This window comes from Lithobates pipiens, unplaced genomic scaffold, assembly GCF_037356315.1.
Source record: "Lithobates pipiens isolate NorthernLeopardFrog02 unplaced genomic scaffold, aLitPip1_a1.2 Scaffold_22, whole genome shotgun sequence".
NCBI lineage: Eukaryota > Metazoa > Chordata > Amphibia > Anura > Ranidae > Lithobates > Lithobates pipiens.
Window position 1 is genome coordinate 10,559,738 of NW_027507784.1, and position 26,203 is coordinate 10,585,940.

The following is a 26,203-nucleotide window of genomic DNA, read 5'->3' on the forward strand; positions in this document are numbered from 1 at the left end:
GGTATAGGGTGCTACGGTACATAGGCCTGAGTGCAGTACAGTCTGCTGTTCTGTAAGGACCGCTATCGGTCCACAATACATAGGGTTGCCGTGCACTACTGCTGACCGCTGCCCTATACTGCAGCAGTCCTTCATTGGTATAGGGACTGACGTACAGTCTGCTAATCACTAACACACAACCTGCTTGGTCCACAAAAGTTCTTATAAGGACTGGTAACTTGGTATAGGGTGCTACGGTACATAGGCCTGAGTGCGTTACAGTCTGCTGTTCTGTAAGGACCGCTATCGGTCCACAATACATAGGGTTGCCGTGCACTACTGCTGACCGCTGCCCTATACTGCAGCAGTCCTTCAGCGGTATAGGGACTGACGCACAGTCTGCTAAACACTAACACACAACCTGCTTGGTCCACAAAAGTTTTTATAAGGACTGGTAACTTGGTATAGGGTGCTACGGTACATAGGCCTGAGTGCAGTACAGTCTGCTGTTCTGTAAGGACCGCTATCGGTCCACAATACATAGGGTTGCCGTGCACTACTGCTGACCGCTGCCCTATACTGCAGCAGTCCTTCATTGGTATAGGGACTGACGTACAGTCTGCTAATCACTAACACACAACCTGCTTGGTCCACAAAAGTTCTTATAAGGACTGGTAACTTGGTATAGGGTGCTACGGTACATAGGCCTGAGTGCGTTACAGTCTGCTGTTCTGTAAGGACCGCTATCGGTCCACAATACATAGGGTTGCCGTGCACTACTGCTGACCGCTGCCCTATACTGCAGCAGTCCTTCAGCGGTATAGGGACTGACGCACAGTCTGCTAAACACTAACACACAACCTGCTTGGTCCACAAAAGTTCTTATAAGGACTGGTAACTTGGTATAGGGTGCTACGGTACATAGGCTTGAGTGCGGTACAGTCTGCTGTTCTGTAAGGACCGCTATCGGTCCACAATAGATAGGGTTGACGTGCACCACTGCTGACCGCTGCCCTATACTGCAGCAGTCCTTCAGCGGTATAGGGACTGACGTACAGTCTGCTAAACACTAATACACAACCTGCTTGGTCCACAAAAGTTCTTATAAGGACTGGTAACTTGGTATAGGGTGCTACGGTACATAGGCCTGAGTGCGTTACAGTCTGCTGTTCTGTAAGGACCGCTATCGGTCCACAATACATAGGGTTGCCGTGCACTACTGCTGACCGCTGCCCTATACTGCAGCAGTCCTTCAGCGGTATAGGGACTGACGTACAGTCTGCTAATCACTAACACACAACCTGCTTGTTCCACAAAAGTTCTTATAAGGACTGGTAACTTGGTATAGGGTGCTACGGTACATAGGCTTGAGTGCGGTACAGTCTGCTGTTCTGTAAGGACCGCTATCGGTCCACAATAGATAGGGTTGACGTGCACCACTGCTGACCGCTGCCCTATACTGCAGCAGTCCTTCAGCGGTATAGGGACTGACGTACAGTCTGCTAAACACTAATACACAACCTGCTTGGTCCACAAAAGTTCTTATAAGGACTGGTAACTTGGTATAGGGTGCTACGGTACATAGGCTTGAGTGCGGTACAGTCTGCTGTTCTGTAAGGACCGCTATAGGTCCACAATAGATAGGGTTGACGTGCACCACTGCTGACCGCTCACCTATACTGCAGCAGTCCTTCAGCGGTATAGGGACTAAGAGTTTTGTCACAGGGTCATTTAAAAAATGACATGCAGAGGAAGAGGCAGGCCCTTCCGCAGGGGTGGTAGGGGTAGGGCAGGAGCAACAGGCTTGAGCCAAAGTGGGAAGTTGCAGAAGGTGCGTTCAATTACTTTAAAGGATGCACCAGACTTGGTTGAGTGGCTCGCTCAGCCTTACTCTTCTGCACCCTCCTCATCCTCTCGATCTGCACCCTCTTCTTCACTCTCTGCTATGTGCACCCCCAAAGACACTACCACCAACAACACGACCACCACCACCACCACCACATACCTTCCGCTTGAGTCACTGGAATTATTTTCCGATCCATATCAAGAGGACATTTCTGATGCGCAGCCACTCTTGGTATTGGATCAGGAAGAGGAGGTAGCAACAAGCGCTACTCAGCAGTCTGACGCCAGTACCCAGATCAGCCCAAGGAGGAGGTTGGTCCCCGGTGTTGCTGCCTACTCTACTTATAGCGGTGGGGAAGGTGACGTTGATGATGACGTGTCTAGTGATGTCACGTGGGTGCCCACAAGAGAGGAAGAGGAGGGGAGTTCAGAGGGAGATATGGACCAGCAGATAGGGAGGAGAAGCAGCAATGACTTACATTGCACAGCAGGGACAAAGCAGACTGCAAATGTATCAGGAGCGAGTCATCGACCATGTACGGTCACATCTGGCGCTCCCAGGACACCGGCACATGGCTCCGCAGTGTGGGCTTTTTTTAACGTGTCCGCTGCTGACAATAGCGTTGCCATCTGCAATCTTTGCAGTCAACGCGTTAGTCGCGGTAAGCCCAATACTCACCTAGGGACGACCGCCTTAAGAAGGCACATGAGCAGCCATCACCGAGCCCAGTGGGAGCAACGGAACACACAAAGCCACACTGCAGGCTCTCACCGTCCAGCCTCGTCTTCTACTTCTCCTTCTCCTCTCTCCTCACAATTGTCCTCCACTCCACCTTCCATCACGCCAAGCTCACATTTTTCTGCAAAAAGGCAGGCTTCCGTGGGCCTAATGTTTGAGCGTAAAAAAATGATGACGCCGGATAACCCTCTTGCCCAACGGTTGGCGGCTGGCTTGTCAGAACTCATAGCCCGCCAACTACTGCCATATAAACTGGTGGACTCGGAGGCCTTTCGCAAATTTGTGGCCATTGGAACACCACAATGGAAGGTCCCAGGAAGGAAGTATTTCTCAGAGAAGGGCATCCCAGAGCTATATGGCCATGTTCAGCGGCAAGTGAATGTATCTCTGGCACACAGTGTCGGTGCCAAGATACATCTGACCACAGACACGTGGTCTAGCAAACACGGGCAGGGAAGGTATATCAGTTTTACTGCCCACTGGGTGAACCTTCTGACGGCCGTCAAGCATGTAACCCGTGGCACCCGTGTAGATTTGGTTTTACCGCCACGGATTGCATGCAGGCCTGACTCTTCTTCTCCTCCTCCTACTCCATCCTCCTCCCTCTCCTCCTCAGCTGCCTCCTCCTTTTCCGCTGCTAGCGTCTCTTCCACTGCACCGCCCAAGCTCCCCAGAACCTATTCCACATGCCAGGTGAGACGTTGCCATGCCGTGCTGCGTCTGTTGTGCCTGGAAGCAAAGAGCCACACTGGCCCGGCACTCCTTTCAGCTTTGCGTTCACAGGCAGATGAGTGGCTAACACCGCTCAATTTGACAGTTGGTAAAGTGGTGTGTGACAACGGTGCCAATCTGCTTAGCGCATTGAAACAGGGCAAAATCACGCACGTGCCGTGCATGGCACACGTCTTAAACTTGGTCGTGCAGCGATTCCTTGTCAAATACCCTGGGGTCCAGGACATCTTGCGGCAGGCAAGGAAAATCTCGGCCCATTTCAGAAGATCTTACACGGCCATGGCTCGCCTTGCTGACATTCAGCGGCGACACCATCTGCCGGTCAGACGTCTTATTTGCGATTGCCCGACGCGATGGAACTCAACCTTCTATATGCTTGATAGGCTGCTCCAGCAGAAACGTGCAGTTAACGTCTACCTGTATGAACTCTGCGAAAGAAACGGTTCTGGGGAGCTGGGTTTTTTTTCACCGCGCCAGTGGCTGCTCATGCGCGACACATGCAGACTTCTGCGGCCATTTGAGGAGATCACCAAACTGGTCAGTCGCAGCCATGGCGCCATCAGTGACATGGTACCTTATGCCTTCTTTCTGGAGCGTGCATTGCGTCGTGTCATTGATCAGGCTGTGGAGGAGCAGGAGCGGGAAGATGAGGAAGTCGCAATGCTGGATGAATTCCCAGGGGGGGCTACTCTATCTGAGACAAGTCAACAACAGGAGTCTGATGAGGAGTCAGAGGAGGATGGTGCCGGGGCGGATGAGCAGGAGCAAGAAGAGCATGCTTTAAACCTTTCTGGGATCCCTGTTGTGCGAGGATGGGGAGAGGAGAATGAAGAGGACGACATTATCCTGGATGATGAGCAGGAGCCAGGCCACCACACCGCTTCCACTTTAGTGCAAATGGGGGCCTTCATGCTCCAGTGTTTTAATAGGGACCCCCGTATAAAAAGCATGAGGGTCAAGGACCAGTACTGGGTGGCAACGTACTTAGACCCCCGGTACAAACACAAAATGGCGGAAATGTTACCGCCGTCGCAGAGGGCTGTCAGAATGCAGCACTTCCAGGCCTTGCTTCGAGAAATGCTGCATTCTGCTTTTGCGTGCGCTGGCAGAGGAGCAATTCCCACTCCCAGAGAAGGATTTGCGGGTACCAATCCAACAGCGCCTGCAAGAAGAGGCCGGTTTGAAGATGTGTTGGTGACTTCGGATATGAGGTCATTCTTTCAGCCGACCCATCGACAGGTGTCATCCGGATCCAGCATCAGGGAACGCCTAGACCGTCAGGTGTCCGACTACATTGGGTTAACGGCCGATGTGGACGCTCTGAGGAGTGATGAACCCCTAGACTACTGGGTGGGCAGGCTTGACCTCTGGCCAGAGCTTGCCCAATTTGCAATCGAACTGTTGGCTTGCCCCTCATCCAGTGTCCTGTCCGAAAGGACGTTCAGCGCAGCAGGGGGGATTGTGACCGATAAGCGTACTCGCCTAGCTCACCACAGTGTTAACTACCTCACATTTCTAAAAATGAATGAGGCATGGATCTCGGAGGAATTCAACACATGTGATCAGTAGACCATGTATATGTCTATAAACAATTTTTGGAATCAAGCACACAGACCTTCTTAATTCATTTGGCTCACTTCCCTGACCCAAAAAAGCACACCGTACTATATGCCCCTACCCTCCTCTTTGAAGAGGTTGAGCGGTGTCATATTTCTACTGGGGCTGCTTATTATGAGGGGTTCCCACCATCCCTGTGCTGTGCTGACTTCCTCCTGGGTGTTCTTATTATGAGGGGCTCCCACCATCCCTGTGCTGTGCTGACTTCCTCCTGGGGGTTCTTATTATGAGGGGATCACACCATCCCTGTGCTGTGCTGACTTCCTCCTGGGGCTGCTTACGGTGCTGCTGTCAGCGCTGTATGTCACGGAGCTGCTGTCAGCGCTGTATGTCACGGAGCTGCTGTCAGCGCTGTATGTCACGGAGCTGCTGTCAGCGCTGTATGTCACGGAGCTGCTGTCAGCGCTGTATGTCACGGAGCTGCTGTCAGCGCTGTATGTCACGGAGCTGCTGTCAGCGCTGTATGTCACGGAGCTGCTGTCAGCGCTGTATGTCACGGAGCTGCTGTCAGCGCTGTATGTCACGGAGCTGCTGTCAGCGCTGTATGTCACGGAGCTGCTGTCAGCGCTGTATGTCACGGTGCTGCTGTCAGCGCTGTATGTCACGGAGCTGCTGTCAGCGCTGTATGTCACGGAGCTGCTGTCAGTGCTGTATGTCACGGAGCTGCTGTCAGCGCTGTATGTCACGGAGCTGCTGTCAGCGCTGTATGTCACGGAGCTGCTGTCAGCGCTGTATGTCACGGTGCTGCTGTCAGCGCTGTATGTCACGGAGCTGCTGTCAGCGCTGTATGTCACGGAGCTGCTGTCAGCGCTGTATGTCACGGAGCTGCTGTCAGCGCTGTATGTCACGGAGCTGCTGTCAGCGCTGTATGTCACGGAGCTGCTGTCAGCGCTGTATGTCACGGTGCTGATGTCAGTGCTCTGTATTACGGTGCTGCTGTCAGTGCTCTGTATCTCCTGCACCCTCTTGTTTGCCTACCCTGGTCCCTGACCTTCCCTCTCCTCCATTGCCTTCATTAGCTCCATAGTCCTGAATTGTCAGAACAATTTCCCAAATAAAAAAAAAATGCTTGTAGTTATCGATCCCAAATTCACCTCATACATGTATTATGCTATTGTCCAGGTGGTGGGACTACGTGCTACCCCCTAATAATTACCCCGTGGCCGCAAATTCGACCTAAAGGTTTGCGAAATTCGCCTCCCATTGAAGTCAATGGAGCCCGCGGCGAACGGTCGTTTTCGCGAACGTTTGTGTCCGTTCGCGTTTCGCGTTCGCGAAACGTCCCGTCGGAAGTTCGTCCATCACTACTCATTATCACTTCTAAAGCCGTCTACAGATGTATTCGGTATAATTGAAACTGAGCCTCATATATAAAGTATCCACCATCAAAATATTTCTGCCTTCACTTAAACTATGATTATTTTATGATTCTTACCTTATAATAATCAATATAATACAGAGGAATCACTTCTCCATAACTTAGAGATGAAATGTTAATAAATATGTCATGATGGGAAGAATTCTGCATACAACTCCACCATGGATACCACAGAAAATAAACCTGTAGAGAAATATAAGATGTTTACCTATGGTTTAGAGATACAACCATGGCCAAAAATATTGGCACCCCTGAATTTCTGTCAGATAATGCACCACTTATCCCAGAAAATTGTTGCAATTACAAATGTTTAGATGTTATCATGTTTATTCCGTTGATTTGTATTGGAATCATACAAAAAAGTAGAGAAACAAAAAGCCAAATCTGACACATTCCACACAAAATTCCAAAAATGGACTGGACAGAATTATTGACCTCTTATCAAAATTGTAAGAAATAATTGCATTCCAAATGTGTGATGCTCTTGTGATTTATAATTATAATGTATAATATAATTAAACTCTCTCTTATCACTTAACAGGGTCTGAGAATATATAAATCACACCGGAAATTAGTTAAAATGGTGAAAAATGTACTCAACCTTTCTGTTGTCTGTCTCTGTGTGCCACATGGATTAGAGAAAGAGCAGAAAAAAATTATCTGAGGATTTGAGAACAAAAATTGTAGAACATTGTGGACAACCTCAAGGTTACAGGTCCATCTCCAGATATCTTGATGTTCCTGTGTTTAGGAGATATTTTGAGCACGTACAGGTAAGCCTTAATCTGGGCTTACACGTAAAAGTGGTTGTAAAGGGTTTGCAACCACTTTAAGACAAAGTGCTGGAGAGTACTGAACTGGCCAGCTATGAGTCCAGATCTAATTCCCATAGAGCTCCTGTGGAGAGATCTCAAAACAACAGTTGGGAAAAGGAATCCTTCCAATCTGAGAGACCTGGAGCAGTCGGCGAAAGTTCCACAATTCCAGTAGAGAGGTGTAGGAAACTCATGGTTACAGGAAGCCATTGATTTTGTCCATGGGTTGTGCTGCTAAATATTAAATTGAGACATGGAAAAAAAAAGGTGCCAATAATTCTGTCCAGTCCATTTTTGGAGCTTTGCGTGGAATGTGTCAGATTAGGATTTTTGTTTCTCCACTTTTTTGTGTCATAACGATACAAACACAAAAAATAAACATGAAAATGCCTAAACATTTATAATTGCAACAGTTCTCTGGGTGAAGTGGTGCATTATCTGACAGAAATGCAGGGGTACCAATATTTTTGGCCATGACTATACATAGACAATATAAGACTCTTACTTGTGACTTCTTTTCCTCCAGCAATGTATGAACATCAGACAGGAGCTGAGTGTCATTGTAATCTGTCATGGAGCCAACTGTATAAACCCAAATGATGGACTCAGCGGGGGAGATCTGCAGAGCTCTCTTCAGCCCATAGAGGAGGGACTGATTGCAGTTTGATAGATGGTTATAGTAAGTATTAGTAGTGTCATCCCAATAGTTTCTTGATATGTTTTGTAAGAAAACACTTTTGTCATTGGTGATAGTTTCATTGGTTTCTGAAAAAATATTTTATTGAAAAGTATAAACTGAATGCTGAAAATAAAGTTATAAACATTAATAGTAGTATAAGAAATAGTAAGAGAACAAAACCACCCAACAAAGTCTTGATATCCTCAACTTCTGAGCTTAGCAATGTAACTTATTAATATCAGCTCTGCTCAGAAAATAAAATCACGTACAGATCCCAGTTATACCCATGTTCAGGCTAGATCACTTCTCCATAACTGCTAAGTATTGACAGTTAGTGATGGCCGAACAGTTAGCCCGGCAGTCGTTTCGCGGCAAATTTTGGCTGTTCGCGGTCCGCCCGTTCGGCGGACTATTGGCGCCGTTTGCACGGCGGACTTCCGTGTTTACTGTGTAAAAGAACTTTAACCTATGATGACACATTCATCATGGGGTACAGGACAGCCAATTGAGACATTACAGCACATGGACACTTGGACATTCCCCCTAACCTATAAATACACCCGATCTGGCAGCCATTTTACATTCTTTCTTCTGTCACTATAGGGAGAGGTTGCTGTGTGGAGCAGGGAGAGATTGCAGTGACCCAAATCGCTAGCTATTTGGTACACAAAAGTTCTTTTCAGGACTGGAATAGGTGTTAGGTGTATATAGGTTTGCTGTGCTACTGATTGTTGCAGCAGCCTGAGTGTCTTTTGTCAGTTTAGCGAAAGGGACAGGGCGCTGTGTGCTGCAGGGACAGTCAGTTTAGTCATCATCATTAGATGTTACTATCAGGTCCACAAAAGTGCTATTCCAGTTATTGTTGCAGTAGCCTCTGTTTTGTCAGTTTATATAGGGACAGGCAGGAAGCAGTGTGTGAGGCAGTGAGGGTCAGTTTAATCAGTAGCTGTTACTATTAGTTCCACAAAGGTTCTTTTCAGGACTGGCATCAGTGGTATGGTAATAGGCTTGTACACGTATAATATTCTTTCTTCCAAATATATAAAGAATATTATACTTGACTGCTGCCCTTCTGCTGCAGTCTGCTAATCATTCACAACCCACTTGTTCCACAAAGCTCCTTATAAGGACTGGTAAGGTATGGGGTATTACAGTACATAGGGTTGAGTGAGGTACAGTCTGCCATTCCATAAGCACTGGTATCGGTCCACAATACATAGGGTTGAGGTGCACTACTGCTGACCACTGCCCTATACTGCAGCAGCCCTTCATTGGTATAGGGACTGACGTACAGTCTGCTAATCACTCACACGCAACCTACTTGGTCCACAAAAGTTCTTATAAGGACTGGAAAGGTATAGGGTACTACAGTACATAGGGTTGAGTGAGATACAGTCTGCCATTCTATAAGGACTGGTATCGGTCCACAATACATAGGGTTGAGGTGTACTACTGCTGACCGCTGCCCTATACTGCAGCAGTCCTTCATCGGTATAGGGACTGACGTACAGTCTGCTAATCACTCACACACAACCTACTTGGTCCACAAAAGTCCTTATAAGGACTGGTAACTTGGTCTGTCTAGGGTGCTACAGTACATAGGGTTGAGTGACGTACAGTTTGCCATTCCATAAGGACTGGTATCGGTCCACAATACATAGGGTTGAGGTGCACTACTGCTGACCACTGCCCTATACTGCAGCAGCCCTTCATTGGTATAGGGACTGACGTACAGTCTGCTAATCACTCACACGCAACCTACTTGGTCCACAAAAGTTCTTATAAGGACTGGAAAGGTATAGGGTACTACAGTACATAGGGTTGAGTGAGATACAGTCTGCCATTCTATAAGGACTGGTATCGGTCCACAATACATAGGGTTGAGGTGTACTACTGCTGACCGCTGCCCTATACTGCAGCAGTCCTTCATCGGTATAGGGACTGACGTACAGTCTGCTAATCACTCACACACAACCTACTTGGTCCACAAAAGTCCTTATAAGGACTGGTAACTTGGTCTGTCTAGGGTGCTACAGTACATAGGGTTGAGTGACGTACAGTTTGCCATTCCATAAGGACTGGTATCGGTCCACAATACATAGGGTTGAGGTGCACTACTGCTGACCGCTGCACTACTGCTGAGAGTTTTGTCACAGGGTCATTTAAAAAATGACAGGCAGAGGAAGAGGCAGGCCCTTCCGCAGGGGTGGTAGGGGTAGGGCAGGAGCAACAGGCTTGAGCTAAAGTGGGAAGTTGCAGAAGGCGCGTTCAATTACTTTAAAGGACGCAGCAGACTTGGTTGAGTGGCTCGCTCAGCCTTACTCTTCTGCACCCTCCTCATCCTCTCGTTTTGCATCCACTTCTTCACTCTCTGCTATGTGCACCCCCAAAGACACTACCACCAACAACACCACCACCACCACCACCACTACCACCACATACCTTCCGCCTGAGTCACAGGAATTATTTTCCGATCCATATCAAGAGGACATTTCTGATGCGCAGCCACTCTTGGTATTGGATCAGGAAGAGGAGGTAGCAACAACCGCTACTCAGCAGTCTGACCACAGTACCCAGAACAGCCCAAGGAGGAGGTTGGTCCCCAGTGTTGCTGCCTACTTGGAGATCTCTACTTATAGCGGTGGGGATTGGGAAGGTGACGTTGATGATGACGTGTCTAGTGATGTCACGTGGGTGCCCACAAGAGAGGAAGAGGAGGGGAGTTCAGAGGGAGATATGGACCAGCAGATAGGGAGGAGAAGCAGGAATAACTTACATTGCACAGCAGGGACATAGCAGACAGCAAATGTATCAGGAGCGAGTCATCGACCATGTACGGTCACAACTGGCGCTCCCAGAACACCGGCACATGGCTCCGCAGTGTGGTTTTTTTTTAACAAGTCCGCTGCTGACAATAGCGTTGCCATCTGCAATCTTTGCAGTCAACGCATTAGTCGCGGTAAGCCCAACACTCACCTAGGGACGACCGCCTTAAGAAGGCACATGGGCAGCCATCACCGAGCTGAGTGGGAGCAACAGAACACACAAAGCCACACTGCAGGCTCTCACCGTCCAGCCTCGTCTTCTACTTCTCCCTCTCCTCTCTCCTCACAATTGTCCTCCACTCCACCTTCCATCACACCAAGCTCACGTTTTTCTGCAAAAAGGCTGGCTTCCGTGGGCATAATGTTCAAGTGTAAAAAAATGATGACACCAGATAACCCTCTTGCCCAACGGTTGACGGCTGGCTTGTCAGAACTCATAGCCCGCCAACTACTGCCATATAAACTGGTGGACTCTGAGGCCTTTCGCAAATTTGTGGCCATTGGAACACCACAATGGAAGGTCCCAGGAAGGAAGTATTTCTCAGAGAAGGGCATCCCAGAGCTATATGGCCATGTTCAGCGGCAAGTGAATGTATCTCTGGCACACAGTGTCGGTGCCAAGATACATCTGACAACAGACACGTGGTCTAGCAAACACGGGCAGGGAAGGTATATCACTTTTACTGCCCACTGGGTGAACCTTCTGACGGCAGTCAAGCATGTAACCCGTGGCACCCGTGTAGATTTGGTTTTACCGCCATGGATTGCATGCAGGCCTGAATCTTCTTCTCCTCCTCCTCCTACTCCATCCTCCTCCCTCTCCTCCTCAGCTGACTCCTCCTTTTCCGCTGCTAGCGTCTCTTCCGCTGCGCCGCCCAAGCTCCCCAGAACCTATTCGACATGCCAGGTGAGACGTTGCCATGCCGTGCTGCGTCTGTTGTGCCTGGAAGCCAAGAGCCACACCGGCCCGGCACTCCTTTCAGCTTTGCGTTCACAGGCAGATCAGTGGCTAACACCGCTCAATTTGACAGTTGGTAAAGTGGTGTGTGACAACGGTGCCAATCTGCTTAGCGCATTGAAACAGGGCAAAATCACGCATGTGCCATGCATGGCACACGTCTTAAACTTGGTCGTGCAGCGATTCCTTGTCAAATACCCTGGGGTCCAGGACATCTTGCGGCAGGCAAGGAAAGTCTCGGCCCATTTCAGAAGATCTTACACGGCCATGGCTCGCCTTGCTGACATTCAGCGGCGACACAATCTGCCGGTCAGACGTCTTATTTGCGATTGCCCGACGGGATGGAACTCAACCTTCTATATGCTTGATAGGCTGCTCCACCAGAAACGTGCAGTTAACGTCTACCTCTATGAACTCTGCGGCAGAACCGGTTCTGGAGAGCTGGGGTTTTTTTCACCGCGCCAGTGGCTGCTCATGCGCGACGCATGCAGACTTCTGCGCCCATTTGAGGAGATCACCAAACTGGTCAGTCGCAGCCATGGCGCCATCAGTGACATGGTACCTTATGCCTTCTTTATGGAGCATGCATTGCGTTGTGTCATTGATCAAGCTGTGGAGGAGCAGGAGCGGGAAGATGAGGAAGTCGCAATGCTAGATGAATTCCCAGGGGGGGTACTCTATCTGAGACAAGTCAACAACAGGAGTCTGAAGAGGAGTCAGAGGAGGATGGTGCCGGGGCGGATGAGGAGGAGCAAGAAGAGCATGCTTTAAACCTTTCTGGGATCCCTGTTGTGCGTGGATGGGGAGAGGAGAATGAAGAGGACGACATTATCCTGGATGATGAGCAGGAGCCAGGCCACCACACCGCTTCCACTTTAGTGCAAATGGGGGCCTTCATGCTCCAGTGTTTTAATAGGGACCCCCGTATAAAAAGCATAAGGGTCAAGGACCAGTACTGGGTGGCAACGTACTTAGACCCCCGGTACAAACACAAAATGGCGGAAATGTTACCGCCGTCACAGAGGGCTAGCAGAATGGAGCACTTCCAGGCCTTGCTTCGAGAAATGCTGCATTCTGCTTTTGCGTGCGCTGGCAGAGGAGCAATTCCCACTCCCAGAGAAGGAGTTGTGGGTACCAATCCAACAGCACCTGCAATAAGAGGCCGGTTTGAAGATGTGTTGGTGACTTCGGATATGAGGTCATTCTTTCAGCCGACCCATCGACAGGTGTCATCCGGATCCAGCATCAACGCCTAGACTGTCAGGTGTCCGACTACATCGGGTTAACGGCCGATGTGGACGCTCTGAGGAGTGATGAACCCCTGGACTACTGGGTGGGCAGGCTTGACCTCTGGCCAGAGCTTGCCCAATTTGCAATCGAACTGTTGGCTTGCCCCTCATTCAGTGTCCTGTCCGAAAGGACGTTCAGCGCAGCAGGGGGGATCGTGACCGATAAGCGTACTCGCCTAGCTCACGACAGTGTTAACTACCTCACATTTCTAAAAATGAATGAGGCATGGATCTCGGAGGAATTCAACACATGTGACCAGTAGACCATGTATATGTCTATAAACAATTTTTTTTAATCAAGCACACAGACCTTCTGTCTTCATTTGGCTCACTTCCTTGTCCCAAAAAAGCACACCGTACTATATGCCCCTACCCTCCTCTTTGAAGAGGTTGAGCGGTGTCATATTTCTACTGGGGCTGCTTATGATATCCCTGTGCTGTGCTGACTTCCTCCTGGGGGTTCTTATTATGAGGGGCTCCCAGCATCCCTGTGCTATGCTGACTTCCTCCTGGGGCTGCTTACGGTGCAGGTGTCAGTGCTCTCTGTCACGGTGCTGCTGTCAGTGCTGTATATCACGGTGCTGGTGTGAGTGCTTTATGTCACGCTGCTGATGTCAGTGCTCTCTATCACGGTGCTGCTGTCAGTGGTGTATATCACAGTGCTGGTGTTAGTGCTTTATGTCACGCCGCTGATGTCAGTGCTCTCTATCACGGTGCTGCTGTCAGATCACTCAATCACGGTGCAGGTGTCATTGCTGTAAGTCACGCTGCTGATGTCAGTGCTCTCTATCACGGTGCTGTTGTCAGATCACTCAATCACAGTGCAGGTGTCATTGCTGTATGTCATGCTGCTGATGTCAGTGCTCTCTATCACAGTGCTGCTGTCAGTGCTGTATATCACGGTGCTGGTGTGAGTGCTTTATGTCACACTGCTGATGTCAGTGCTCTCTATCACGGTGCTGTTGTCAGATCACTCTATCACAGTGCAGGTGTCATTGCTGTATGTCACGCTGCTGGTGATCATCTCCTGCACCCTCTTTTTTGCCTATCCTGGTCCCTGACCTTCCCTCTCCTCCATTGCCTTCATGCGCTCCACAGTCCTGAATTGTCACAACAATTTCCCATATAAAAAAAGAATGCTTGTAGTTGTCAATCCCAGATTCACCTCATACATGTGTTATGTCATTGGCCATGTGGTGGAACTATGTTTGCACAGCTATTAATTATTTTGTGGCTGCAAATTTAACCTGTAGGTTTGCGAAGTTCGCCTCCCATTGAAGTCAATAGGGCCCGCTGCGAACGTTCCGGTTCACGAACTATCGGCCGTTCGCGAAACGTCCCGTCGGAAGTTCGTCCATCACTATTGACAGTGACTTGATTGGCCCAAACAAAGATTCAGTGTGGAATGTTGTACATATCATTCTCTTATCCAGCGTTGTTCATAACCAGATCCTCACTGCTGCAAGTGACACTTGACGCCAGGGGTACTCACTCTGTATGATGTGCTTTATGTTGTACTCATGAATGCTGTACTCTATACTGTATGTTGCATAGTCCTGATCAGGGATGAGCTGGGTGTTCGAGTCTGTTCGCCCGTTCGGCGAAATCCGAACATTATGGGGTGTTTGTGGCAAATTTGAGTGGCGCTCATGGCCCATAATTCACTGCGGCGTCGCAGTGCATTGCTGGGTGATGATTGGCCAAGCATGCACTATGACCCGCATGCTTGTCCAATCACAGCGCCGTCAGTGAAGAGAGCCATAATTGGCCACAGGCAGGATGCCTGTGGGCAATTATGGCTCAGGGGGTTTAGTACATGCCCCCACACTATATAAGGCCGCCTGCGCGGCGGCCTTGCATACTGTGTTGCGTCAGCTAAGAGAGAGAGCTAGATGGAGAGACAGTGTCTGAATTTCCTTTGAAGCTGTTGCAATTACAGTCGGTGTATTGTGCCACCTGCAGAGTGTACACCTATAGCTACCCCGATTGCTGGTGTTCTTCTGATCCTATACCACAGGCAGCTGCTGTAGCAATTACAGTCGGTGTATTGTGCCATCTGCACAGTGTACACCTAAAGCTACCGCATATGCTGGTGTTCTTCTGGTCCTATACCACAGGCAGCTGTAGCAGTTACAGTCAGTGTATTGTGCCACCTGCACAGTGTACACCTAAAGCTACCACAATTGCTGGTGTTATACTGATCCTATACCACAGGCAGCTGTAGCAGTTACAATCCGTGTATTGTGCCACCTGCACAGTGTACACCTAAAGCTACCGCAATTGCTGATGTTTTGCTGCTCCTATACCACAGGCAGCTGTAGCAATTACAGTCGGTGCATTGTGCCACCAGCACAGTGTACACTTAAAGCTAACGCAATTGCTGGTGTTCTTCTGGTCCTATACCACAAGCAGCTGTAGCAATTACAGTTAGTGTATTGTGCCACCTGCACAGTGTACACTTAAAGCTACCCCAAATGCTGGTGTTCTGATTGTCCTATACCACAGGCAGGCAGCTGTAGCAATTACAGTCAGTGTATTGTGCCACCTGCAGAGTGTTCAGCTAAAGCTACCCCAATTGTTGGTGTTCTGCTGATCCTATACCGCAGGAAGCTCCAGTAATTACAGTTGGTTTATTGTGTCATCTGCACAATGTGCACCTAAAGCTACCCCAATTGCTGGTGTTCTTCAGATCCTATAACACAGGCAGGCAGCTGCAGTAATTACAGTCTGTGTACTGTGTCATCTGCACAGTGTGCACCTAAAGCTACCCCAATTGCTGGTGTTCTTCAGATCCTATACCACAGGCAGGCCGCTGCAGTAATTACAGTCGGTGTACTGTGTCATCTGCATAGTGTGCACCTAAACCTACCTCAATTGCTGGCGTTCTTCAGATCCTATACCACAGGCAGGCAGCTGCAGTAATTAGAGTTGGTGTATTGTGCCATCTGCACAGTGTGCACCTAAATCTACCCCAATTGCTGATGTTCTGCTGATCCTATACCGTAGGCAGGCAGCTGCAGTAATTACAGTCGGTGTATTGTGCCATCTGCACAGTGTACAACTGAAGCTACCCCAATTGCTGGTGTTCTGCTGATCCTATACTGCAGCCAGCTGCAGCAATTACAGTCGTGTACTGTGTCATCTGCACAGTTTGCACTTAAAGCTACCCCAATTGCTGGTGTTCTTCTGCTCCTATACCACAGGCAGACAGCTTCCTTAATTACAGTTGGTGTATTGTGCCATCTGCACAGTGTGCACCTAAAGCTACCCCAATTGCTGATGTTCTGCTGATCCTATACCGCAGGCAGGCAGCTGCAGCAATTACAGTCGGTGTATTGTGCCATCTGCACAGTGTGCACCTAAAGCTACCCCAATTACTGGTGTTCTGCTGATCCTATACCGCATGCAGCTGCAGTAATTACAGTCGGTGCACTGTGTCATCTGCACAGTGTGCATTTAAAGCTACCGCAATTGCTGGTGCTCTTTTGATCCTATACCACAGGCAGGCAGCTGCAGTAATTACAGTAGGTATATTGTGTCATCAGCACAGTGTGCACCTAAAGCTACCCCAATTGCTGGTGTTCTTCAGATCCTATACAGCAGGCAGGCAGCTGCAGTAATTACAGTTAGTGTATTGTGCCATCTGCACAGTGTGCACCTAAAGCTACCCCAATTGCTGGTAATAATACTACAGGCAGGCAGTTGATTATGCTAGCTGCAGCATAATCATTATATACGTCCCAGCTTTGTGCAGCTATATCTCCCTACAGGCCATTAGTATGTCTGAAAAGCCAACAAGGAGAGGCAGAAAGTCACGAGCCAATAAAAGAGAGCATGAAGGCTCTGTACCTAGAGGCAACAGTGCTGGTCGTGGACACGATGCATCCTCATCAGCATGTGGCCAAGGGACACGCTTGTCCTTATTTTCGGCAGCTGGACGAGTTGAGCCGCAACATGCCGAAAACTTGGTAGAGTGGATGACCAAGCCCTCCTCATCCTCCTCATCCTCTCTGACCCAGGCTCAGGGTACTGGCAAAGCAGCAGCCAATGCGGCCTTTTCCCTTGTCTCAATGGCATCAGTCACTCCTTCCCTAGACCCACCATGTCCTCCTCCTGAGGAGTCCCCTGAACTGTTTGGGCACAGTGTTGGGTACATGCTCCATGAGTATGCCCAGCGTTTTGAAGGTTCTGATGATGATACCCAGCTAGAGGAAGGCAGTAACCTGAGCCCAGAGAGAGGGGATGCCCAAGAAGGACAGCAATCTGGCAGCCATGTTCCCCCAGCTGCAGCATACTGCCAGGTTTGCACCAGTGAGGAGGAGGGAGTGGATGATGAGGTCACTGACTCCACGTGGGTGCCTGATAGGAGAGAGGGGGAGGAGCAGGAGGAGGCACATCTCCAGCGAGGCAGGATGCGCTCCATGGGCCAGCTTAAGGGAAGCACACTGACTGCATCACACCGCTCTCTGCAGGGCGATGTGCGCTATTCCAAAAGTTTTTTGGTGTGAGCCTTTTTTGAGATAAGTGCATCAGATCACACCACTGCTATTTGCAACATATGTCAAGCATATCTCGCGTGGCCAAAACATCATCTGCTTGGGCACCACATGCTTGACCAGACATATGTCGACCTGCCATGAAGTTCGTTGGTAAGCATACCTAAAAGACCCACACCAAAGACCAAATCGGACATCTGCTTGCTCCTCATCAGCTGGGATCCCCAACCCCACTATACCTTCAGTCCTCTCTGAAACCTGCACTGAGAGGAATGAAGGTGTAGAATTAGGTGAGTCACAGCCAAGTACTTGCGGGCAATCTGCTAGTGGTACACCGATGTCCGATTGTACAAGGCAAATGTCCCTACCCCAGCTGCTGGACCTTCAAAAGAAGTTCACTCCCAGCCATCCACATGCCCAGTGGTTGAATGCTAGCTTGGCTAAATTGCTAGCACTTCAACTGCTGCCTTTTCAGTTGGTAGACTCGGCCCCCTTCCATGAGTTTGTGCAATGTGCGGTTCCTCAGTGGCAGGTCCCCAAACATCACTTTTTTTCATGGAAAGCGATTCTGGCTCTCTATCGGCATGTGGAAGGCAATGTCATGCCTCGCTGGACAGGGCAGCCAGCGGTAAGGTACATATTACCGCTGACTCATGGTCCAGCAGGCATGGACAGGGACATTACACGTCACACAGCACATTGGGTGACTCTTCTGGCAGCTGGGAAGGATGCAGGACAAGGTGCAGTAGTGTTGGAGCTTGTTCTGCCACCACACCTCTAAAATGCTACTACTGGTGATTGTGACACACCTCTCTCCTCCACCCCCTCCTTTTCTTCTTCCTCCGTGGCCTTCTCCTGTGCTTTGTCCTCGGAACCAGTGGTGCTCCGTAGGCGTTCAAGGGGCTACGAAAGTACGCAGGCAAAAAGATGCCATGCAGTGTTGTTCTGGTGTGTTTGGGGGACAGGAGCCCCACCGGGGCAGATATTCTGTCATCTCTGCAGGGGCAGGCTGAGAGGTGGTTGATGCCATCCCAGCTTAAGCCAGGAATGGTGGTTTGCAACAATGGTACCAACCTCCTCTCTGCCCTCCGACAGGGACAACTGACCCATGTGCCCTGTGTGGCTCACGTCCTTAACTTGGTGGTGCAGCAGTTCTTGGGCAGGTACCTGGGCTTACAGGATGTCCTGAGGCAGGCCAGGAAAGTGTCCAGGAAACTGTGTGCATTTCCCCCGATCATATAATGCCAGTGCTCGGCTGGCTGACCTCCAAAAGTAATTGAACCTGCCCAAGAACCGTCTAATCTGTGACATGCCCACCAGGTGGAACTCAACGTTGGCCATGCTGCAGTGGCTGCACACGCAGCAGAGGGCCATCAATGAGTACCTGTGCGACTATGGCACCAGGACAGGGTCAGGGGAGCTTGTTTTTTTTTCTCCACGCCAGTGGGCCATGATCAGGGATGCATGCACTGTCTTGTCACCATTTCAGGAGACCACAAGGATGGTGAGCAGTGACAGTGCATGCATCAGTGACACTGTCCCTCTTGTCCACCTGTTGGAGCACAGGCTGCATGGAATAATAGACAGGGCACTTGAGGCAGAACAGAGGCAGGAAGAGGAGGACTTCCTTGCCTCTCAAGGCCCCCTTTATCTGGACAGTGTTCCTGCTGGCCCACAGGAAGAGGAGGAGGAGGATTGTGTCAGCAATGAGGTAGAGCCTGGCACTCAGCATCATCAGCAGTCTTTTAGGGATGATTTACAGTTCCAAGAAACTCGTGGACTCGCACGTGGCTGGAAGGAGGTAGCTGCGGATCATGTCTTTCATAGTGACCAAGTGGACTGCGGACCGAATGCCTCAGCTAACCTACGCTGCATGGCCTCCCTGATCCTGCAAAGCCTGCGGAAGGATCCTCGTATTCAGCGGATCAAGGAGAGGGATCATTACTGGCTAGCAACTCTCCTTGATCCACAGGACAAGGGTTCCTTATCTTGCCGTCGCAGAGGGAGCAGAGGATGAGATGTCTTCGGGAGGCCTTGCAGAAAGGTCTGTGCAATGCGTTCCCAGGGACTGGGAGGTTACAAATTCCTGGTCCTGGACAAGGTGTTGCTGAGGATTCGGTCAGTCACAGAAGGAGCGGTGGAGAAGGTGACATTTTTTAGTCCGCAGCCCCAACATATGATCGGTTCCAGCAACCATTTCCAGTGTCTGATTTACATGGTGCAGGAATACCTAGGGGCAAGATCAGACTTGGACACTGTTCCCAGCGAAAATCATCTGGGTTACTGGGTCTTGAGGATGGATCACTAGCCAGAGCTTGCACAGTATGCAATTGAGCTACTAGCCTGTCCTGCATCCAGCGTTCTTTTGGAATGCACATTCAGTGCTGCTGGAGGCTTTGTAACCGATCACAGGGAGCGCCTATCCACCAACTCAGTTCATCAACTGACCTTCATAAAGATGAATCAGTCTTGGATCACCACCAGCTACCAAGCACCTGAAACTGATGTAACCTAATATTTTTTTTTTAAATGTTAGATCTCTTCAAGACTGCCTATGCTGATGCTGAGTGACTGTCCTCTTCCTCCTCAATGATCCTACTGATAGTTAAAAGAAGGTTCTGGTTTTTTGGTTCTGGGTGCCGCCACCAGTGGCTAAGGCCCAATTTTTCCACTACAGTTTAACAGGGGTGTGAAATTACAGTTTTTGATGTAATACTTTGCAGCAGGGCTCATTCTTGCTCTCCAACTAGAGTTTCTGTGAGGTGTTGCGGTGTTGTGGCACCAGTGTCTAAGGCCCAATTTTTCAGCCCCTGTTTAACAGGGGCATGTAATTAAAATTTTTGATGAAATACTTTGCAGTAGGGCTCATTCTTGCGCTCCAACTAGAGTATCTGTGAGGGGTTGCAGTGTCATGGCACCAGCACCAGTGCCTAAGGTCCAATTTTTCAGACCCTGTTTACCAGGGGCGTGTAATTACAATTTTTGATGCAATACTTTGCAGCAGGGCTCATTTCTCCTCTCCAACTGGAGTTTCTGTGAGGTTTTGCTATCTTGTGGCACCAGTGACTGAGGCACCATTTTTCAGCCCCTGTTTAACAGGGGAGTGTAATTACAATTTTTGATGAATTACTTTGCAACAGGGCTCATTCTTGCACTCCAACTAGAGTATCTGTGAGGGGCTGCAGTGTCGTGCCACCAGCACCAGTGCCTAAGGTCCAATTTTTCCACTACTGTTTAACAGGGGTGTGTAATTACAATTTTTGATCCAATACTTTGCAGCAGGGCTCATTCCTGCTCTCCAACTAGAGTTTCTGTGAGGTGTTGCAATGTTGTGGCACCAGTACCTAAGACCGAATTTTTCTGCCCCGAAAAAACTGCCATTTTTAAAACTTTTTTTTGGACAGGAGCCAGGTCCCCAAAACCTATTTAGGACAATAACTTGCATATTAGCCTTTAAAATTAGCACTTTTGATTTTGAACGTTTGAGTCCCATAGACTTTAATGGTGTTCTAAAGTTCGCGCAAATTTTTGGCCTGTTCGCAGGTTCTGGTGTGAACCGAACCGGGGGGTGTTTGGCTCATCCCTAGTCCTGATCACTGCACCCTATAAGCTGAGCTTCTCATTACATATTCTACTCTGTAGGTTGTGCTGTACATTACATACGCCTGACCACTGCACTCTGTAAAATGTGTTACACATGGTGGTGGTATTTGTTCAGCACTGTTTTTTTTTTTTTTTGTTTTGTTTGCGATATAAACAAGAAAGACCCAAAATTAAAAACAAAAAACAAAAAAAAAACAACATTACTTTCTGCTTTGAAATATATCCAAAAAAATGTCTTCATTCATTTTGGCCAAAATGTATTCTGCTTCATGTCTTTGGTAATAAAGAAAAAATCCCAATAAGTGTATATTGATTGGTTTTGGTGAAAGTTATAAAATCTAAAAAGTATGGTATATAGTAGATACTAGAATTTTCATTTATTATTTGTCTTTTTTTTAGGCTAATGATGCTGGTATTCAGCGACTTATAGCGGGACTGCGATAGTATAATGGTCAAGCTGACAATTTGTGGAAAACAGTGACACTGATACAGTGATCAGCGCTAAAAATATGCACTGTCACTGTACTAATGACACTGGCTGGGAGTGGATTAAACATCTAGGGTCATCAAAGGGTTAAATGTGTGCCTAATGAGTGTTTATGTGTGAGCTATGAGGTGCTTTCACTAAGGGATGTGCTTTACATTGACAGAGCTCTGGCGGGCAATCTGACACTAACTGACATGAGGGGAGGAAAGACTAACTGCCAGTGACATCACCAATGACACTAATACAGTGATCAGTGCTAATAATACTTACTGTCACTGTACTAATGACACTGGCAGGGAAGGAGTCAACATCTAGAGTGATTAAAAGGTTATATTCGTGCCTAAAAATATGTTGTGTGTTGACTGTGTGCTGTTTTACTAAGCAGTGTGCTGGTTCTCACTCCCTGCCTTGCAAACAAAATCCATTTGCGTTAATTCCGATTGTGTGTACACAATTCCGACGCACAAAGTTCCACACATGCTTGGAATCAAGCAGAAGAGCCGCTCTGGCTATTGAACTTCATTTTTCTCGGCTCGTCGTACATGTTGTACGTCACCATGTTCTTGGCGTTCAGAAATTCTGACAACTTTGTGCCACCGTGTGTATGCAAGACAAGTTTGAGCCAACATCTGTTAGAAAAAATCCCATGGATTGTCGGAATGTGCGATCGTGTGTACGCGGCATTAGACATCCCACTGATCATTGCATGTAGAGTGCAGGAAGTAATGGAATTCAGGGGTGGAGAGTAAAAAAAGTGAGTGTAGGTTCAGGAACAGCAAATGAAAACCGGAACATTGGTGCCGGGATGGAGGGGGAAGAGATGAGCCTCAGTGCAGTGCAGAGAGTGAAGGAGTCCATGTCAGGTTGAGGTCAGATGGACATTTTGTGAAATTCACCTCAATGGTCAGCCTGACTGCACTCATAGACAGATACCAGTGAAATCATTTCAACAAAATGAAACATTGCTTAGAAATGAAAATGTTACATTGAAACAAGTAAAGTACAGATGTTTGTACTTACCTCCATAGTCCAGGGTTACTGTAGTATATTGCCGGGTGACACAGGGGAATCTGCCTGGTAGAGAATTCAGAGCTTTCTCCAAGTAGTATGAATGACCCCAATACGTAATATATGCATCCATCAGTACAGTAAGTGAGGTCCCCTCTGTAACACAAATCGATCAGATAAAACAACGTTCTATTGATATTTTATTAAACACATTAATGATCACTGGTAATAATGTAACAAAATCTCTCCGTCTATTTTGGTGATGAATTTGGAAAATGGATGTTGATGGAGTTTTACGTCAGGTCAGGATGGCGGTGACATGTTCTCTTTTACTGCTTAGACAGATCTGCAGTAGAGAAGTTGATGAGATCTGACAATTTCTATATAAAATGATCTTCCTATTGACTGATTTGTACTCCGGGGCTAAATCTGACATTTCAAATTTCTCCATTTTCAAGTCTAATAGGCAAAGGTTTGGTAAAAAGGGGCATGGGAGGGGGGTGGGCACTGTCTTCTGCACCAATGCAAAAATGTTTTTGTCTGGCACAGCAGTCATGGGGTTGTGGGGGGACTTATTGTAATCTGGAAGCCCCAGTCATGTACCTGGTATGCCATTGGTCTTCAGGTGGTTGTAGCGGGATGATATGCAGCTGCGGGCATCACCCCCGTGCCATTTTTTAGAGCCGGAAGTTGGTTCTCTTGTAATAGCAACTGGAGTGACTAGTTGGTTAGATCGTTATTACAAGCAGTAGGATGGGATGTCCTTCCACGGTTTGCTCAGGTCCAAGCCACCAGCCAGCACATCCAAAGACTAGTCTGACACCCAAAGCCGGGATTGGTTTTGATCGGTTCCCTGCTATGGTAACCCAGAAGCGATGACCTGACATCACATCTGGATTACCCGGATGTCATCGCCGCCATTCTAAAAAAAATTAAAAGCATTAAAAAAACAATTTTGGTGTTTTGAATTCTTTTAGGTGCAGAGGAGGGATTTGGGGACTTATTGACCGCAGATCCCTCCATAAAGGGTACCTGTCACATGTCTATTGCTGTCACAAGGAATGTTTACATTGCATTGCTTGTGACAGCAACAAAAGCAATATATATATATATAATATGTGTGTGACCAAAAAATAATGGAAAATTCCTATCAAAATACTTACCGTAATTTTCCTTTCCTGATGGACTCCATGGCAGCAACGTGTGGGTTAAGTCCCGCCTCCACTACCCATAGGACACTACTCCCATAAATCTTTGCTCCCTGCCCCTGGCCGTGTTCGGTAACTAGCCTACTCCAGCCATTTGGGAGGGAACTCCTGCTGCCATGGAGTCCATCAGGAAAGGAAAATTACGGTAAGTATTTTGATAGGAATTTTCCATTTTCCTGACAGACTCCATGGCAGCAACGTGTGGGAAATAACTCGCCAAACACACCCGGGTGGGCAAAAATGCTGAACAAAAGATTTATTTAACACTGTCGGCCGACAGGACTTTCAAACCAAAATCAACAGAGGATAAAGAAGCTGGCTCAACACAATAGTGAGACATGAAAGTATGAATAGAAGACCAGGAGGCCGCTCTGCAGATTACATCAGGTGCAACGTGGCGCGAAGCTGCCCATGAGGTTGAGAGACTTCTGGTAGAGTGAGCTGTAACCGCCTCAGGAGGAGCCAAGCCCTTCTCTCTATAAGCCCATTGAATTGCCTGAACCACCCAAGCAGCGATGGATCTAACGGAGGCCTTGGCGCCTCTACTTTTCCCGTTAAATAGTACAAAGAGGAAGTCAGATTGACGAAAAGAAGCTGTAATATCCAGATATTGTTTTAGAGTAACTCCCAAATCGAGTGGATGTGGATCTTGACTTCCAGCAGAATTGAAGGTAGGAAGAGTGATTTCCTGGTTTTCATGGAAAACAGAGGTCACCTTGGGGTTTGTCCCCAACATCGGAATTAGGACTACCCTATCTGGAAAGAAGGTGAGAAAAGGTTCCTTTGTACCTAGAGACTGAATTTCGGAGATTCTCTTCGCCGAAGTTATGGCTACCAGAAAAGATGTTTTAAGGGTTAATTCTCTGATTGAGAGTGTTCTGTCAAGTTGAGAGAAGAAATCTAGAACCAATGGAAGGTCCCATTTGGGGAATCTAGGCTTCCTTTGTGGCCTAAGCCTGACTGCTCCTTTGAAGAATTGTTGGACCAAGGGATGATTGGCCCATGCGACTCCAGAAAAAGCTGAAATTGCTGAAACCTGGACCCGGAGAGAACTAACCGAAAGGGAGATATCCAATCCTGATTGCAAGAAGCTTAAGACGTCCCGGACTGTCAGGGTATTACAGGAACTGGACCTTGAAGACAAGTGATCTGCAAACTTCGCCCAAATTCTCTCATATACCCGGTTAGTACTGCTTCTTCGAGCACTAAGAAGAGTGGGAATGACTTCTTCAGGACAGCCTAAAGCCTTCAACCGTCCCCTTTCAAAAACCAAGCCTTTAGGCGCAGGTGATCCGGGCAAGGATGTAATCTCGACCCTTGAGACAGAAGGTCTGGCCTGGATGGTAAAGGAATTGGATCCCTGACACTGAGGAGCATCAGAAGCGGAAACCAGGGTCTGTTGGGCCAATAGGGAATTATGGCTATCACTTCTGCTGTCTCTGACCTGAGTCTCCTCAGGAACTGATGAATAATAGGAGTTGGGGGAAAGGCATAGGCCTTGTGGAACCACCATTTCTCTGTCAAGGCATCCACCCCGTAGGCTTGAGGATCCCTGTACCTTGAATAATACTTCTCCAGTTTTTTGTTGCAAGGGGAGGCAAACAGGTCGACTTCTGGGGAGAACCCCATTGTCAGGATCCAGTTGAACACTTCCTCGTGGAGAGACCACTCGTTGTTGTCCAGAAGTATCCGGGAAAGAAAGTCTGCCTGAACGTTCTGAATCCCTGGGACATAAGATGCTGTCAGATCCTTCAGGTTCCTCTGAGCCCAGGTCATGATCGGTTCCACCTCCTGGAGAAGGGATAGACTTCGGGTACCCCCTTGCCTTCTTATGTACGCCACTGCTGTGGTATTGTCTAGCCTGAGTGAGACCGAGGCTCCTGAAATCAGATGCCGAAAGGCTAGCAGAGCTTGAAAGGCTGCCCTTAACTCCAGGATGTTCGACACCGTCCCTCTGGAGGGGAGAATCCAGGTGCCCTGAGCCACTTCCGCCAGACAGTGGGCGCCCCAACCCCTGTTGCTGGCATCTGTTGTTATGGTGACCCATGAGATGGGGAGAATGGAATGGCAGTTGCAGAGATTTTCCTGTTGGAGCCACCACAGAAGGGAATTCCTCATGGATAAGGTGATCCGAATCAGCTGGGTTTTGCTGCCTGACCATTGATGAAGGAAACCCTTCTGAAAGGGCCTCATCTTCCACTGTGACCACCTCACCATCGGGATTGTCGCTACCATAGTGCCTATAATTTTCAAGCACTGGAGAGCCTGGAGATGAGAGGCAGAGAGGGCTGGACGGATTCTGTCCCTGACCACTGACAACTTCTCTTCTGGTAATGAGATGGTGCCTCTGACAGTGTTGAAAAGGGCCCCTAAGAACACCAGCCGCTGAGATGGGACCAGCTGGCTCTTCTCCAAGTTCAAGATCCACCCGAATTCCTGTAGGGTGGAGATGACCTGCTTTCTGTGTACCAGAAGTTGATCCTTGTCTTGAGCCAACAACAGAAGGTCATCTAGGTAGTGATGTAGACGAATCCCTTTGGTTCTC

At 48.5% G+C, this 26,203-nt stretch overlaps 1 protein-coding gene across 2 annotated transcripts in view; it reads right to left on the reverse strand.

Moving 5' to 3' along the window:
- Positions 1 to 26,203, reverse strand: part of LOC144000364 (uromodulin-like) — a 100,373-nt gene that overhangs the window by 64,085 nt on the left and 10,085 nt on the right. For both annotated transcript variants that reach the window (XM_077494159.1, XM_077494158.1), the window contains exons 3-5: positions 22,463 to 22,606; positions 7,611 to 7,870; positions 6,348 to 6,473 (exon numbers count right to left, since the gene is read on the reverse strand). In XM_077494159.1, coding sequence (XP_077350285.1) covers positions 6,348 to 6,473; positions 7,611 to 7,870; positions 22,463 to 22,606 — 530 coding nt within the window. The remainder of the gene's footprint in view (positions 1 to 6,347; positions 6,474 to 7,610; positions 7,871 to 22,462; positions 22,607 to 26,203) is intronic.